The sequence below is a fragment of the Rattus norvegicus genome, chromosome 10 (genome assembly GCF_036323735.1).
Source record: "Rattus norvegicus strain BN/NHsdMcwi chromosome 10, GRCr8, whole genome shotgun sequence".
NCBI lineage: Eukaryota > Metazoa > Chordata > Mammalia > Rodentia > Muridae > Rattus > Rattus norvegicus.
The window spans coordinates 103,909,213-103,927,332 of record NC_086028.1 but is presented as its reverse complement, the minus strand read 5'-3'; the positions used below and the strand labels follow the sequence as shown (position 1 = coordinate 103,927,332).

The following is an 18,120-nucleotide window of genomic DNA, read 5'->3' as shown; positions in this document are numbered from 1 at the left end:
AGACCATGACCTCCTTGGGGGTCAAGAGACTCTTTCACAAGGGTCGTATATCAGATGTCCTGCATATCAGATATTTACAATTCATAACAGTAGCAAAATCACAGTTTGAAGTAGCAACGAAACAGTTTTACAGCTGGAGGTCTCCACAACAGGAAGAACTGCAATGAAAGGTCGCAGTGTTAGGAAGCTCGAGGCCCACTGTCCCAAGTGCCCATAAGTCCCCGTGGAGATTGTTGTGTCTCTTCTATGATGTCCACTCTGTGTTCATGTCTTAAGTTTCTATTTTACTCTTGCTTAGTGGAAAAGCTTAGTGAGCACCGCTAGTATGATCTCCTGAGGCTGGTGTGCCCACCTATGTCTAGGGTAATGTCAAGTTTATTTGCACCTCCGTATGCTTGAGGGAGAAGACTGTGGAAACCATTACAGTGGAAAATGATAAGACGTCAGTGACCTTGGCTGTAATTCCCAGGCCTTTCCTAACCACCTCCCTCAGTAAATTGTCTGCTTTCAGGCCCCTCTCAGTCTGTGTCTGTCTCAGCCTAAGCCTCCCTGTCTGGCTTATAAGGCCTTGATTTGTTAGTTTAAACTTGTATGGGCAATGCCATTAGGGATGGAGGGGCTACATCTTCACGAGGGCCACTGCCAGCCCTCCGGTTGTCACTTAGAGTTATAGCTCTCTCATTTTCTATTAACGTTTTTTAGACTTTAAAATTTTTATGTATATGAGTGCTTTGCTCACAGATATGTCTGTTCACTGCATGTATGTCTGGAGCACATGCAAGTACGTCTGTGCACTCTGTGTGTCTGGGCACCACACGTGTGTCTGGTGCCCATGGAAGTCAAAAGAGCACATCAGATCCTTTGGAACCAGTTATGGCTGGTGTGGGTGTGGGAATCGCACCAGGTGTCCTTACCGCCGGGCCGTCTCTGCAGCTTCTGTCTAGATCAGAGGTGGGGCCTCTCGGTAAGAGTCCATCTAGAGTTATAACTTCTGCGCTTAGGAAAGGTAACAGGCCAGGCGCGCTTGTGCACACCTTTAACTCAGCACTTGAAAGGCAGAGGCAGGTGGATCTCTGTGAGTTTAAGGCCAGCCTGGTCTACAGAATGAGTTCCAGGACAGCCAGGGCTACACAGAGAGACAATAAAATCATGAATGAATGAATGAATGAATGAATGAATGAATGAATGAAAAAAAAAAGAAAGAAAAAGAGAACATAAAGAAAAAAGGCCAACTTTTGCAGGGTTTCTGGTGCCTCTGAGCACAAGGCCACACGTCAGTTATTTATGGTTTAACCCCTGGAGTTTAAACTGGCATTCCAGAATTGAAGATTCTGAAAGGTGAGCTGTTCTGTGGATTCTGACTGAGCATCTGTGTAGTCAGGGTTTACTCATTCTGGCTTTTCCACAGGTGGGTGGTCATGTGTGTAATCAAAGGCGGGATTCAGCATTCTATAACAACCCCAAACATTGTGGACGAAGCAAAGGCAACATAGTACTGTGGAACTTAGAGCTTCCTCAAGGTGACCAGGTGACACAGCTGGTGTGCAAGGGAGACTGCCGAAGTTGGGACAGGAGCTGACCCATAGGCCTGCGTGATGACTGTCTCCGCAGTCACAGACAGAATGCTAGACAGGTAGAGAGAGCCAGGAGCTGACTCACGGAGACGCATGTGGAACTTTAGCCAGCACATCCTTTGAGCATGCCTGGCAGCCATAAGCTACAACACTGGATGGCTTGCAGCTGATTCCTGAGGAGCCAGTGAAGTTAGCCAGCCACCCCGTGAGCACCCACAGCCTTCAGAAGCGGCAATTACAGTTGACAGAGATGTGGACGTGTACTACTGGAGTCTGTGCTCTGGGTTAGGGCTTGCCAGAGACAGGGGGAGCTTCAGTAAGGGACTAAACCAAGGAAAAGACACCGAAGGTCCCTGTGGGCAGTTACGTGCCTTGCCATTGCAGGGCTCCAAGGACTGCACTCTGAGAAGTCGCCCTGCAGTTGTTTGTTTGGTTGGTTGGTTTTTGGTTTTTGAGGGGTTTTTTTTGTTATGTTTTTTTTTTTTTTTCTCTCTTTAAGACAGGGTTTCTCTGTGTAGCCCTGGCTGTCCTGGAACTCACTCTATAGAGCAGGCTGTCTCAGACTCAGATCTGCCTGCCTCTGCCCCCAGTGCTGGGATTAGAGGTGTGTACCACTACCTCCCAGCTCGCCCTCCCAGCTTGCCCATCAGCCTTTTCTTGTACTTTTTTGGAAATATAGATCAAAGTAGTATTCCTTGACTTGGGGAAAATGTGGTTAGATAGCCTGGGACTCATACCAGTCCTGAACCTCAGTCAGCCTGGCCAAGCATGGTAGGCTCATGTCTATAATCCCAGCATTTGGAGGTGGAAGCAGGAGGATCGTTATGAGTTTCAGGCCAGCCTGACCTACGCAGTGAGTTTTAGCCCAGCCTGAGCTACAGAGTGAACCCATGTCTCAACCTGGGAAAAAAAGAAAAAAGAGGAGGAGCAAGGGACTTTTTACCTTGGGGTCTGGCTAGTGCCGACGGCTCATTGGCCCCTAAAGGTGGCAGCAGCACATGAGTTCTTCCTGAGCAGCTCATTTGCTCGGAGACTAAAGCCCAGCTTGTCCCGGTTCTACACGTATGAGAGGTCCAGAATTTGGCAGATGTGTACACCAAAGGTAGGTCAAGAGTTAGTTCCCCAGTGGGCTGGAGAGAGGGCTCAGCGGTTAAGAGCACTGACTGCTCCTCCAGAGGTCCTGAGTTCAATTCCCAGCAACCACATGGTGGCTCACAACCATCTGTAATGGGACCTGATGCCCTCTTCTGCTGTGTCTGAAGACAATGACAGCATGCTTACATAAAACAAACAAATAACTAAATCTTTTTAAAAAAGAGTTCCCCTGGGCTGGAGAGATGGCTCAGCGGTTAAGAGCACCCGACTGCTCTTCCAGAGGTCCTGAGTTCAATTCCCGGCAACCACATGGTGGCTCACAACCATCTGTAAAGAGATCTGGTGCCCTCTTCTGGTGTATCTGAAGACAGCTACAGTGTACTTATATATAATAAATGTAATAATATTTATATATAATAAATATTATATATTATATATAATATTTAATATTATATATAATATTAAAAAAAAAGAGTTCCCCTGAGTTGAAAGAGGAATGTGGGTGAACAGGAAATGACTGTGGGGAATTTTGTTGGACTGATAAAAGTTTTCTGAAACTAGTTATGGCAATTGGTAAGCTTATTAAAAGCCCTTCAGGTTTACATATAAAACAGGCAGTTCCACAATGTGTAGACAGCAAAGTTTAAGAAGAAGAAATTCTAAGAGAGGCTATGACTCTAGAGAGAAGGAGGCTTCAGCTGAGCCGGGCTGACCTGTGTGGATGGACCACATTGCTTCCTTACCCTTTTAGGCCTGTCTTCCCACACTGTCAGCACCACATATAGGCTGCTCCAGCCTCCCAGACGTCCTGCCGCCAGAGCACTAACAGCTACACTTGTTTTTCAGGAAAAACATGCAGAGGAACAAACAGGTAGCCATGGGCAGAAAGAAATTCAACATGGATCCTAAGAAGGTAAGCAGAAGGAAGTGACAATTGCCAGACTATTACAGTGGGGCAGGGCCGTGGGGACCTCGGTCTAAGCTGCTCTTCTCTGGAGTAAATGTCAGCTCTTGAGGCTGGGGCTCTGGTTTCTGACTTGAGTCCCCTGTCCCAGTGTCCGGTGGTGGGTGTGTGCCGACACAGGCGCCAGGGCCCACACTCATTCTCCAACCTCTGAGCCAGCATCTCTGCTCTTTCTGACCTTGGTGCAGGGGATCCAGTTCTTAATCGAGAATGGCCTGCTGAAAAACACTTGTGAGGACATTGCCCAGTTCCTGTATAAAGGGGAAGGGCTCAACAAAACAGCCATCGGTGACTACCTTGGGGAGAGGTGAGGCCTTCAAAGCTGGTGGTCAGAACCATGGGAAGAAATAAGCTCCCTGCTGCCTAAGTCATGGGGTGGGGACTGTGGTAGGGCAGCTGGCACCACAATGGTACTGAGTGGAATGATTAACCTACTTGTCCCGGGGCATAGAAGCGCCTTGCTTGTTTAGTTAGCAAACAGCCAGGCAGACAGCCTCCTGACTGGATGGCCAGGCTTAGAGGTCTGATGGGCTGGGACTCTGGGGATGCCATCTGCTTGTGATCAGGATGGGTCTTGTTCAGTGTCGGGGTCTGACGTGTGCTTCCTTCTGTCTCTTGTCTGTCCTCTGATAGAGATGAGTTCAGCATCCAGGTCTTGCATGCATTTGTGGAGCTGCACGAGTTCACCGACCTGAACCTCGTCCAGGCCTTGCGGTGGGTGTTGTCAGCAGGTCCCGTGGGGCAGGAGTATTCTATCCTGTGTGCTATTCCATCCAAGCCTGTCGATGGAGGTTGTTGTGACTGTCATAAAGTATTTTCCAGGGAGGCCATGTACATGCCTGTGTGGGATAGCATTCACTAGGATGGTTTCTTGGTCTTGGGAATGGAGGGGCTGTTAAGACCTTAAATACTGAAATTAGTTCTACTCTTCAGAATAGAAAGCCCTTTCATTTCTTACCCTATAGGTAGCCGTGTATTTCATTTAAAAGAAAGAAAGAAAGATAGAAAGGAAGGAAGAAAGAAAGAGGGAGAGAAAGAGAGAGAAAGAAAGAAAGAGAGAAAGGAAGAAAAGAAAAAAATCAACTATTTTTTCCCCTTGGAGACAGGGTTTCTCTGTGTGTCCCTGCCTGTCCTGGAACATACACTGTAGAGCAGGCTGGGCTTACACTCAGAGCTCTGCCTGCCTCTGTCTCCCAAGTGCTGGGATCATGGGCAAGCTCTACCGCCACACAGCTCAGCTTTAACTCTTTATCAAGCTTGGTTTGTGCCCTTTAGAGACTTTTCCCTGCTCTAGGTATAAATCCTAGGATGACTTTTTGAGCTCTGAGTTTTAAGGACACAATATTGCAGCACTAAACCTGTGGCCATGAACAAATGTGACCCACAGGGTTCCGTAGTGAATGCCCTGGATGGACCTTTCTTTCCCTTAGAGTTCATTTTAAATGATTAACATCTGTCTTACTTTTGTATCATCTTCTAGAGAGGGGCTGTTCTTCTTGGTGTCTCAGTTCAGCTAAGGCCACAGTGGTGGGCAATGGTTACATTTGCTTCTGTTCAGTTTCTGTGACTTCTGTGGACTGGAGCCCCCACTTCCTTCACCCTCTGATATTAAAGCCACACTAGCAGCAGCACAGGTCAAAACAATGCTCCTGTCTTTACCCTCAGGCAGTTCCTGTGGAGCTTCCGGCTCCCTGGAGAGGCCCAGAAGATTGACCGGATGATGGAGGCCTTTGCGCAGCGGTACTGTCAGTGCAATACTGGGGTGTTCCAGTCTACAGGTGAGTGGGGGAGGGAGGGAGAGCTAAGACAAGAGGCCGAGTCCATGCCAAGAACAGTTACTTAATGGTGGGCATAACCTTGAAAGATTCAAAGCATCCAGAAGACCAGCCCTGAGCTACAGTGAACACTTGGTGTGCTTAATGGAGGAGTCTTGCCTCATGTGATTGCAAGCACTGGGTTCAGAATTATAAAACATGTAACTCTTAAAGATGTCTCAACATTGGGCAGTGGCAGAGGCAGGCAGATCTCTGAGTTGAAGGTCAGCCTGGTCTACAGAGCAAGTTCCAGGACAGCCAGGGCCACACAGAGAAATCCTGTCTCAAAAGCAAATTTATGAATATAGTTAGCTAGGCTACTTAATCAAGACCTTGCCTTAAAAAGAAAGAAAAATCATGTTCTTATGAAGATATTCGCATGGGAAAATGATAAGATTAACAAAAAGCCACCCACATGTGTGTATATGTGTATACCTGTCCCCTATGTATATATGTATATGTATATACCTATCCCATATATATACATACATACATACACACCCATGCATATGCTCAGGTGAGAGTACATCACAGTGTCTGTAAAGTGATTTTATAGGTACATTTATACAGGAGAAATAAAGCAGACCATATTATTACTAAATAGAATTGCATTTAATTTTTTTCCTTTTTTATGCATTGTATTGGTCTGAGGTTTTGTTGTATAGCCCTACCTGGCCCTTTATAGACCAGACTGTACTGGAACTCTCAAGAGATCTGCCTTTTGAGTATTGGGGCTAAAGCCAGGCTCCACTGCTCCCAGCCATTTTATTGTTTTCCTATTCTTTTATATCTGAAAAAAAAATGAGTGTCCTTAGTGTAGTGATGTGCCTTGTCCCTTTCAGGAACATACTCCTGGGACATATGTACACTTGGCTCGTCCACCCTTCCCGCCAGTGTCTTTACTCCTGGTCCATTGGGGCCTCCTGTGGGGGTAGATGTCCCCTCTGCTCTCACAGCCTGTTCTCCTCCCTAGACACTTGCTATGTCCTGTCCTTTGCAATCATCATGCTGAACACCAGCCTACACAACCCCAACGTCAAAGACAAGCCTACGGTGGAGAGGTTCATCGCCATGAACCGAGGCATCAATGACGGAGGAGACCTGCCCGAGGAGCTGCTGCGGGTGAGCAGGGCGGGAGCTGCTCTGTCAGCGGCAAAGCCTGCACTCGGAGCCGGATCCTAAATGTGTGAATTTCACAAAGGCCAGCTGAGAATCAGGATGGGAGGTGGCTTCTAAGTCTGAAACTGAAAACCAAAGGCCGGAGTAGGCTCCAGGCCGAGAGGCTCGAGTAGGCTCCAGGCAGCTATTTCTTTTGTCCTTAGTTATCTACCAGGCATCTCATTTTTGTCCCTGTGAGCTGCTGGGGAGCAGAACGTGCCCATGCTCTTCTCTGGTGTCTATGCCTTACTCCAGGCTTAGGCCTGTGGACTGAGTAGACAGGGAGAGAGTAAGAGCAACTTCTTGAATCAAACATGCAGTGTCATCTTTTGCCAGAATCTCTATGAGAGCATCAAAAACGAACCCTTTAAAATCCCAGAAGATGACGGCAATGATCTCACTCACACTTTCTTCAATCCAGACCGAGAGGGCTGGCTACTAAAGCTCGGTGAGTCCCCTCCTCCAGCTGGGCCTGCAACAGAGCCTGGGAGGAAAGGCTATGTACACACAGGCTTGTGGGTGGGGAAGGGGGCAGGTCACAGCAGGCCACCTCCAGACTATTCTGGAGGGAGCTGTTGACCAGAAGTCACCACAGAACAGAGAGTCCTGGACATAGACTCTGCCCTTATAAACATTGCCCATATGTACCTGGGCGCTGTGTGACCACCCCCGAATGGATGGTCATACTCTCCGAGGCACTTCCCAGGGACTTGGAGCCTTGGGTGGGTAAGCAGCCATATCCATCTCTCTATTCCCATCCCAGATTTACCCTGGCCCTCCTGCCCACCTAGTACATCATCACTTCCTCTGCATCTGGCTCCCACAGGCAGTGTGCATGGCAAACCTAGAGCCCTTGGCTGCAGCGCAATCCACAGCACTCTTCCTCACGCTCTGGCAGTGGGCCCCTTTGCAGTCCCAATCAACCACATTAATGATTGTGTCATTCCAAAGGCTGAGTTCGTTCCTCTTCCCTCTGCCAGAAGTGAGCCTGTGTTGTTAAGATTTATGGTCATGCCTTGCTAGGAAGGTGACAGAGGAGCTAAACAGAGAAGAAAGCCAGCGGCTCTCAGGCACACCCATGTCCACATCTGACTACTTTATTAATTGTCAGACTTAGAGAGGTCTCTGAACTCTCTGCACATGAAAATGTGGAGGCTTTTTTGACCACTAGAGAGCAAGTTCCAGTATCCTTCGCCGTGGCCGTGGATGAGCTCAGTCCTGTATCAGGAGGGCAGTGCCGTTAGAGACGTGCTCCTCTCCCATCTTGGTTATGTGACCTGTGATAAGTAGCCCTCCCACTCTTGGCCATTACTGACAGCATCCAGTAGAGCTACTGACACACCTCTGTTGCTAACTCCTTCAGATACCGTAGGGTTGACATTTCCTTTAAAAGGCCCCAAACCTGTATTTATGCATGACGATTCATAAATTCCCTTTAAGAGCGCTTCACTGATCACAGAGCCTCGAAGTGTCTGGACGTGGCCAGTAGCAATCTCTAAGCAGAAGGTCTGAAGAAAAGGCTCCGTAACGTTTACCCCACAGTGGCCTCTGCTCCACATTCTTCTTGCCTGACCAGTAGAGTAAATAGGAAATACGCTGGGAAGTTCAAAAGTGTTGAGTGTAGATTTACTTCCCTCCAGGGAAAAGTGTTTCCATGCGAACACTGAGTGTTAGCTCTGACCGCTTAGACACTAAGATCAGAACAGGGACTATCTTGGTTCTTGTACTAGGATGGCATGTAAATTCATGACACATCCTATAGTTATAAAACTCAAAACTTTCGGCTGAATGAAATGATGCACACCTGTAGTCCCAGACACACAGGGGCAGAGCAGGAGAATACCTTTGGGCCTAAGGAATCGAGGCACCAGCTTGCTGGTAGTGCAAGACCTCACCTTAAAGAATAAAAATTTAACAGTGTGGGACTCGTTCATTGTGAGGTCCTTGCTTCACGTTTCTAATCTCTCAATAGGGTGTTTCCATGTGGCACACTGAAGTCGTGTGTCTGTGTGCTGCACAGGGTAGGACTTCATGCCATCTGTAGTCGTCTGTATATGTCCCTGTATGCAGAGAGCCATAAGTATGTGTGTCCCTGTGTACACACATATGTACATGTATATCCATGGGTGTACACGTGTGCCTCCTCGCACACATTTTGACAAGTGTTGGGTATCTTAAGAAAGGCACTTCTTTCAGAGTGCACATCACCCACTTTGCTTTGGATTGTCAAGAGTCTGGCAAACACTGGCCTTACAAAAACGGATCCGTGACACTGTTAGCCCGTGTGGGGAACACCTCCAATCTTGCCGCACAGCATGGGTGGTCACTTACCCGGTGGCGTTTTCAGGTTGACCTCCCTCTCCAGGCATACATAAATGTGACTGGTATGCTGCACTTTAAGATTAAAAAATCAGGTTTGATTTCTTTGTTTTAATTTTCTTTTCTCCCTCATTTATATGTTTCCATGATTTTGGCTCTCCTTTTCCTTGCCCCAAACTCCAGGAGGTATGTAACCCTGCAACCTGCTCGCTCACTCTGCCCAGGCCACTGTCATTCTGCAGCGTTTCGTTTTTTATTTTGATTTTGTTATTTTTGGTTATTTTGTTTTTTAATTGCTGGTAATAGTGTTAATGCTGCTTCTAACTTACTGTACAGTCCCTAGGGAACTGGCCAGGATCAGGGATTTGGGGCAGTGTTCACAGAGGCAGTGCTGCGACTGCCAGGCCAGAGCTCCAAGAACTACCTGAGTAGTCAAACAGTGCTAGCCCAGAACCAGCCAAGGAGGCAGAGGACCATTGGCTGTATGCTCCTGGGAATAGCTGAATTCAGACTGCCATCCATGCATCAGCCTGATCTCTGGGATGAGGGGCAGAGAGGACGGTTAGGGTTATCTTGTAACTTCCCAAAGTCATGTACTTCTGACACTGTGGTTGACAATGTTAGGAAAGATTAAACAGTTGACATATTGGGGCATTTGCTTTACCATGAAAAAGACAAGTATTGTCTTCTAAACTCACAAGTGGAAATTTTAAAACCTCAAAACCAGAAACCCCTACCTATAGTCCTTTGATTCCATTTCTTGGGTATCAGGAAAGGACTCACAGCCTGAATCCTCTGTCTGTGTCTCCTCTGGTGTAAACTATCCTCTGTTTCAAAGAGTCTCCTCAAAACACAAGTCGGCCTCGGAGTTTTCTGTTGCCGATGTGGGGAAACATTTGGAGGACCAGAATGCTCCTCAGTCTGTGCCTAAGCATGCAGACCAGAACGACCCCCAAGAGGACAAGCACAGCACCCCTCAGTGCTGGGACCAGGCGGCTGGACTGCTGGGACAGTATCAGCCCTTCTGTCTAAGGGAGGCCTGAAAAACCTGCGGGGGAGGGGTCCTGTGAGTTCCACAGGGACTGTCCTAGGCGCACATTGATCTGTCTGCTTGTCCCATGTCTGTTTTTCTTTCCACGTGGAAGTGTCCCGTGGGCCCGCAACAATGCTTTGTGGTAGAGGGCTCTGTGGTGCAGCAGCCGTCCATCTGTCCAGGGGACATAATGAAGCTTTTCCCAGACAGAACTTCAGACAGAACTTCCCAGCTTTGCTTTTTCCCCTCAATCCCTGTCATCTTGTTTCTTTTGGTATCTAACTCACTCCTTCATCATTTCCTGAGTCCATTGTCACCTGGGGTAGTCCTGTGACAGAGTGCATGGGAGGTCAGCATGGGTGGACCGTCCTTGTGCAAGGCCTGGGTGGGGAATGGTCTCCCAGAGAGGAGAGGCTCAGAAGTGGGGAAGGATCCGCTCTAAGACACATTGCCTTCAGATCGAACACGTGCTCATTTGTGCACCTCCGCCCTGTTATCCACGTATGTGTAGCATTGCTCCTATGGCTTTCCCATCCACGCCACTTAACCATGAAACTTAGAGTCCCTCACCACCATAATCACACACGAGCCACAGCACGTGACTGCTTATGGCACACACCCTCTGGGAACCTACATCTTAGTCATGCTGAATCATGGAGTTAACCATGGCTGCTTACATCTACCTCCCCAACCCTCCATGGAGCTCAGACACCAGGCAGAGCTGTAAAATAGAAGTCTAGGCCCTAACCTGTTCTGCTGGGCCTCCTCCTTCACAGTCCAGGGATGAGCCTCAGGCAGATGCTGGCATTGGGAATAGCCTCGTCAAGTTGCCCGGCCCTACATGGCTGTTAGCAAAAGGGCAGAGAAGTAGGCATGGCAGGTGTGCCACTCCCCTGCCCTCCAGAGACTCGAGAAATGCTGTTCTCCACAGTTGGGGCCTAGCAAAGGGCAAGTGCTAAGGAACAGGGACAGAGTGCGTTTGTGCAACGCCACGTATATCAGCACGGGAAGGCCCTGGGTCATTCTGAGTAGTTCATGTCAAGTCTTCCTCGACCCGAGGTAAGTGGGGAAGATGGGGATCCTGAGCATGGCACAAGTGAGGATTTAGCTTCCTTCAAAGTGGACCCAGTTAAACACACCCCACCCTCCCTGTACCAATGCAGAACAGCCTTGAGGACCCCACACTCATTACTTCAGTCTTGCTAGCATGGAGGAAGGCTGAGGAAGTCTCCAAGCAGCAGCTAGTCACCACCTCCTTGATGCTGGGGTTGCCTCTTGTAAGGGTCACGTGAGTCCACAGTAGGAACGGCTTCCGAGCCCACCTCTTGGACGAACCAGTGCTTTCCTGGTAAAGGAATCCTGCTTCACCAAGATTCATAGCCACAACTCTGGGACATGACTTTCCGGAGGGACACTGAGAGGCTCCAGTCAGTGTGGGGCTTCACTATAGGCAGGCAGGTGGGTGATGTGAGCCAAGGCTTGGCTTTAAAAGGCTCACAGTACCTCACTCTGTATCTCCTCTCCTGCCACTTCCATGGAACCCCTGAGGTGCCCATGCCTCCTGCGTCAGGATGCTGACCCTTCCTTTCTCCTTTCTTGGCCTGTCTCTGTCATAGGCTGTGGCTGGCTTCTCCAGCCTCAGGGACATTTGCTTTGCACCATCGTCACCCTGAGCCTCCTCTCCAGCCCGTGCTCTCATTGCTGTCCAGGACATCTCAGGGTGTCACCCAGACAGGCTTGCTCTGCTCATACCATAGACTTTCACTCTGTGAAAGATGCTTCTGTCTTGGCTGTGTCTTGTCACTGATAGAAATTTTGCCATGGTCTAAATGTTCTCCTGCCCCATCCCACACCCTCCCCGGGAAGAAAGCTCTGTGTGTGTGTGTGTGTGTGTGTGTGTGCGTGTGTGTGTGTGTATGTGTGTGTATGTATGTGTGTTTGTGTGTATATGTATGTATTGTATGTGTGTGCATGTGTGTGTGTGTTTGTGTGTATGTGTGTGTATGTATGTGTGTTTGTGTGTGTATGTATGTATTGTATGTGTGTGCATGTGTGTGTGTTTGTGTGTGTTTGTGTGTGTATGTGTGTTTGTGTGTATGTATGTGTGTTTGTGTGTGTATATGTATGTATTGTATGTGTGCGTGCATGTGTGTGTGCGTGCGTGTGTGTGTGTGTGTGTAGCATCACCCACTTGGGTGTCTTTTGTCAAGAGTGTCTCTTTTTTTCTCTCAGGTGGCAGGGTAAAGACTTGGAAGAGGCGCTGGTTCATTCTGACTGACAACTGCCTTTACTACTTTGAATACACCACGGTGAGCATCTGCTGGTCCACTTGGGGCAGGATGGGCCAATTCTCCACTTCCAAACCACTCTACCCAGACACAGCTAGAAGGGGCCCTAGGGAGGCAGTCAGATCTGTTCTTTTACTTCTGTGGGGGTCAGGGAGGAACTAAATCTAGGAGGAGAACACCTGAACACGATGTGGAGGCTGTCCTCCAGGAGGCTGCAACCCGGTTCTAGACACAGGAGGCCCAAGTGCCAGAACTGAGAGGGAGCCATGGATACGGAGCTTGTTCAGAGCTGGGCTAGAAACATGGAACTGGGTCAGTTGCCAAAAACCTAGTGAAGGGGATCATAGCTGTGATTTGGTGAATTCAGGTGTTCTGGGGTCTCAGCAATGCTAAAGGATTTGATTCAGAAGACACAGCCTCAGTGTAAGAGATACAACAGAGGAAGAGGAGTGAGACAGCACAGGAGGGAGCAGGTCATCTCAGGAAATCTGGCGGCTTGGGAAAGTGATGCTTCCTTATACCGCGGAAGTTCCACTGCTGTCTGTTCACTGGGATAAGATCTGGCAGGAGCCCGTCACTTGCAGGTGCCCTTTATAGCTGTAGGAATAAAAAGTGCACAGTAAAATCCCTCCAGACTTCCTATGGGAAAGCACCCAGAAAGCCACAGGTTGCTGGTCTCAGGCCATGACTCCACAGTGGTGACATGGCCCTCTGCTGTTCCTGACATCTTCCTGGGCACAGCAAGCACAGAGGTGGTTCTTCTTGTGCATAGTGGACTTGGCTCCAACTGGGTTAGGATAGGCTGGATCTTCACTGAGTAAGTCACTGATCGTTCTGAGGAAGCAGGGCTGAAGGAAGCCTCCTTCATGGTAAAGGTGGAACAATCAACAGGAGGATTGCCATAAGTGTGAGGGCAACCTGGGCTACATAGTGAGTTCCAGGCTAGCTGCCCAGAGTTACAGGTTCAGTTCTCTCATCCGTGCTGATGATGAGCTGCGGACATGACAGCAAACCGTGTCGAGCCTCTTCCCTCTCCCCAGGGCCTCACTCGCCACACAAGCTCTGCAGCTGGCGCTGCTCCTCTGTACTGAGTCTTCCCAACACTAAGGGACATGGTCAGAAAGAGCCCCTCTGCTCCATCCCCAGGGTGCTATGGACCAAAGGCTCAGTGGGTTTCTCTCTAGGGCCCCCACCCCCACCTTCCCAAGCCCTCCTTGTTTTGACTTCATAGGGTTAGGCAGCAAGGAGAGTTGTTCTAGCAAGGGATAGGAAATATGACACAGAGTAACCCTGGTGAACCTGGGAGGGGCGGATGAGGGCAGCCAGACAGGAAAAGGCACAGCTGGGCTTGCCATCCTGCTCTCTGCAGTGGGAAGGACATTACGGCTGAGCTGCAGAGTGGCTCTCCTGAAGCCTGTGCTTGAGGTCAGCCCACTCCGCCCTCGGCCTGAAGGAAAACGCAGGCCGATGTGAGTGGGGGCAGAGCTGTAAGAGGAGGAAAGTCCACTGTGGGTGGGAAGGGTGTGAGGAAGTGAGCTCGTCTTACTCTCTGTGAGGTGAAGCTTCTGTGAGCCAACAGGTGGAGTCAGCTCCCCCAGGACCCACTCACCTGAGCTCCCCCAGTTCTCTTATGGCACTACAGAAAAACAAAAGTCTACAGGGTCAGATACCTGGTCCCCAGAGGTTCCAGGAAGAGAGTGGTAGAGTCACTTAAATAATAACCAGAGTGACCCAGAAGGCAGACCAGGACTTCAGCTCATAAGCGCCAAAGCTGTGTATTTCTGAATCACTTGCTCATTCTTTAGCAAGACTGTGAGGATTTAAGGAGTGGGACACATTAACTAATGATGCCCTCACTGCCCGCAGGGAAGGCAGGTGCAACAACATGAGAAGTAGGCTAACAGATGCCAGGACAGGAGACTGTTTCCGTGCTGGAACAGACAATACCTACAAAATCCAAGTTTGATATATTGGGGGGTGTTGTTCTTAGGATGTAGAAGGTGGGGGTGGGTGCATGCTGACTTTTTTCACTTAAACCTGGGGCAGGAGTGCTGAGCTCCGCAGGCCAAGCATGCGGACGTAAGGGCCAGTGCTGAAGTGTACAGAGATGGGGGAAGCGGCCAGGCAGGGTGCGCTGAGCTGTGCACCAGAACAAGACTTCCAAACCAGAACAAGCTTCTGCTGAGGCTGCTGCCAGCCACAGGGCTGGCAGGACCAGTGCAGAAATGCTCTTCAACAAAGACTCATGAGATACACGAACAGCTGGAACTCAGGTACACTTAACTGTAGAGGATGCTAAAACATCCCACGTATGGAAACAGTAGACACAGGGTGGACATGAACTGTGCCAAGACCAGGAATGGATTCACTCCATGCTGAGTAGCTGGACCCTGTGGCTGCAGTACAGGCTGGGAGCATTAGGAACTTAGAAAGTGTCAAGAAGTCAGTGACACAGGAACCAGGCAGTAGGAGGAATACTGATCTTTCAAACTGCGAAAGCTGAACCACATGATACAAAATGGCTGAACGCTGCAAGTCTAATAAGGCTGCTTTAAAAATGGGCTTGTGGGCTGGACATACTTACCTTGAAGTTCCACATTTTTTCATTTTCTGCCTCATTTTTTCTTTCTTTTTTTGAATATTTATTTATTTTTGTTTGTTTTTGTTTGTTTGTTTGTTTGTTTTGAGACAGAGTTTCTCTGTGTAGCCCTGGCTGTCCTGGAACTTGCTCTGTAGACCAGGCTGACCTCTAACTCAGAGATCCATTGTTTCTGCCTCCCAAGTGCTGGCATTAATGGCATGTGGCATCACAGCCAGCTTCAGTTCTTTCCTTAATAGGACATCTTTTATGAAAATACTCCATGAACTAGCCGGTCCTCCCAGAACTTCCCTGTCTCGGCACCACGCAGCACTCCATCTCCTGTCCATGCAGTCATCATTTGTGATCTGATTTGCAGTGGTTTTAAACTTTTCCTTGATTCTTTTCTGCAGTATTTTAAGTTCTTTATAACGAGCAAGTCATATTTTTGCAAAGATAGCGGTATTTGCTTTAAGAAATCACATAGGCCGCAGGCATCAGCACCGGCTATTTCTGTCCTTGTGGGGTACAGATAATTTAGGAGTGTATAAAGTTGGTATAGAATTATTTGCTTATTTTTAATTTTGGTACTAGGGATAGGACCCAGCTCCTCCGACTGAGCTGCACATTGAGCCCCTGGAAATCCACATAAGATGCAGAATGAGGGTCCAGCACAGGAACCCCATTTCATACCTTGGACTTGAATTATTAGCCAGGAAGATGACTTCCAGTTGTTGGGAACCACAGTTCTCGGTGCTCTGTAGCGTCTGTGGGATGTGCATAGTGAGTGTCCTGGCTTACTTCAGCCACTACCAGCCTGCAGAACCCCTGGGGGAGACCAGCAGAGGGCCCAGTGGTCTCCCTGGCTGTCACAAGGCCCTTCATAGCTGGTCCTCACTCCTGTGCAGAATATGGCATAAGCCCTTTGCTTTATGGCTGCACATCCGGAACACGGGTCATGTACCACACACATGAGTTCATTACCTCAGTCCCTGCAGGCGAGAGAGTAAAGAAGCCATGGTTTCACACAAGGGTCTGCATTAAGATAACTTGACTCAACCCACTTCAACATCAGCATCCTTAAGAGGTTCAGGCACCATGTAGCCTGGAAATGAGAGTAGAGAGGAAAGAAAGGAGTGGGGAAGTGGGCCGGGAATTATTGAGGAAGCCAGGTGGTCACCTTCCCTACAGCAGCCTGGGGCTCCCCCTCCAGATAGGGGGAGTACTGTGAGTCCCTGGACCAAAGGATTCTCTTAGCACTGTTCAGGGTGGGGCCTTGTGTGTGCATAGAAGGATTTGGGGAACTCTGGGTAAATGCATTATCTTCCCTCCTGTAATTGCCATTGTGAGTGGCTGATGCCCCAGATAGGGCTGCAAGGATCTCAGGCAGACTGGGTGGTCAGTGTAAGAAGAGCCTGGTGAGGATCGAGCCTGCAACCCACAGTGTACACAGCTTAGCCCCCCACTCTGCAAGTGACACAGTTGGCTAAGAAGGCTCTGACTGAGGGCAGCTGGAGGCTAAAGTCGCTCGCAGGCGGGGAAGGACTGCTTGCTAGTGCTCTCCGAGAGTTGGCCCACTGCAGTTGGGAGTCAGGAACAGGGACAGTGAACCCACGAGCAGATACACAGACATGCTCTTGAAAAGAAGCACAGTAGGAAGACTGGAAAGAAACAGCGGTTTCCCAGAAAGAGTACAAGGACACAGGAAATGACTCCAGACAGAGCTAGTCCAAGAGGCCCCAAGTGGCCCAGAGGATGACAGCCGTGAGATGCTGACCATCCCCAAGTGGAAAACGTGCTTCTAGCCTTACCCCGTATAATGGCTGCAAAGAGATCCTCACCAAGTCCATGTCCTTCCTGAGTCTCAGTACCTGCAGGACAAAGAGAAAGCTTCAGCCAGCAGGGAAACTTAGTGTGAAAAAGCTCTGAAAACTGGAGGGGCCATGTGGCCACGTGCCACAGTAGGGGGGTTCTCTTCCCACACACTTAGACCTAACCAAGCTCCCAACCAGGAGAGGTCTTCTGGACCAGGGTGGATTTCAACAGGGTCCTCTGCCTTTTGTGCCCTCCCTCAGAATGATGTGGAGACTGGGCCTCAGGCAGTGCAGTAGTGGAGAGCTACAAACTCAGGGACAATGTGTCCCCAGGTTTGGACTCCCTCCCACACCCCACCAGCCTCTGGGAGGACTTTGCCTGGAAGTTAAGATTAGGAGAAGACTCAATGTGAGTTAACCTAAGGAAGGAGCCCTTGAGCAGTGCGACTGATGTTGGTGCTCTCCTGCTAAGCTCTGCCCAACAGCTCCACCCGACAGTTACCTAGCAACAGCCAGGTTCGCCTGGCTTGCTGTAAAAGGGACTGGTTGGCTTCCCTCCACTCTGATTCTGACTCTTTTCTGACTCTGACCCCCTTCTCCCTCTCTCCCCTTTTTCTTCTCTCCAAGTGTTCCTGGCCAGCCCCACCCCCACCCCACCCCCATTCTTCACTGTCTTTTCTCTTTCTCTGCCTCTACTCCCCTTGTCAACTCCCCTTCCCATGCCCCAGATAAACTCTATTGTATATTATACCCTCATATGGCTGGGACCTTGGGGGAGGGATGCCTCAGCAATGGCCCACGGAGGTCACCCCTCCCACCACACCATACCACGCTCTATAAAACATATCATGGGCGTTATAAAACACATCAGTGCTATTGTGATAGAAATGTAAGTAATAGATGTGACACAAAGCACCCAGTTAGAAGGTGCGCTTGGGGATGGGGGCAGGAGAGCAAAGGTGGGGTAGGTTACCTGTGTGGACAGAGCCTGAGGAGTAGAGCAGCGCTGATGAGAGCCCAGCATTTCTTAGCTCAGTCACCTTGAGATGAGGCAGGGGAAGCTGTGTCTCCTGTAGGTAACCTCTCACACTGGACACTCAGAGGAGCAGCTCAGATCAGGTGTCTTTAAATGCTTGGCAGGAAGAGGCCAACCTCCCAGAGGGTGTGGAGGGATGTCTGAAAGACATATTTGTTTGTTTTTGTTTTATATGGTTATAGAACTGAACCTGGTTGGCTGGTTGGTTGGTGGGGTTGTTATGACACACTGTGCGTGTGTAACTCTAGTCAGTGTGCTTGAGAAGCTACAGGTTTTGGCCAATGTTAGCCGACTGGTAGGGGTAGGAGTCTGCCCATGGTGAGGGCCTTGGCTGATGAGGCAGAGGGAGGGTGAGGCCTGTCTGTCTGGACCTGAGCTCCAGCACTAATATGGATCTTGGAGCAGCTGCCCAAAAGACAATGCTTCTCTAAGGTCACACATTTGGGT

General features: G+C 49.3%; 1 protein-coding gene across 4 annotated transcripts in view; it reads left to right on the top strand.

The window, feature by feature from the left end:
* Positions 1-18,120, top strand: part of Cyth1 (cytohesin 1) — an 83,121-nt gene that overhangs the window by 57,164 nt on the left and 7,837 nt on the right. For 2 of the 4 annotated variants that reach the window (XM_006247784.5, XM_063268306.1), the window contains exons 4-10: positions 3,516-3,582; positions 3,822-3,940; positions 4,267-4,347; positions 5,299-5,411; positions 6,421-6,569; positions 6,942-7,053; positions 12,190-12,266. In XM_006247784.5, the coding sequence (XP_006247846.1) occupies positions 3,516-3,582; positions 3,822-3,940; positions 4,267-4,347; positions 5,299-5,411; positions 6,421-6,569; positions 6,942-7,053; positions 12,190-12,266 (718 nt within the window). Of the gene's footprint in view, positions 1-3,515; positions 3,583-3,821; positions 3,941-4,266; positions 4,348-5,298; positions 5,412-6,420; positions 6,570-6,941; positions 7,055-12,187; positions 12,267-18,120 lie in introns of all 4 variants that reach the window. The other 2 variants (XM_006247785.5, NM_053910.1) reach the window with 1 other exon arrangement.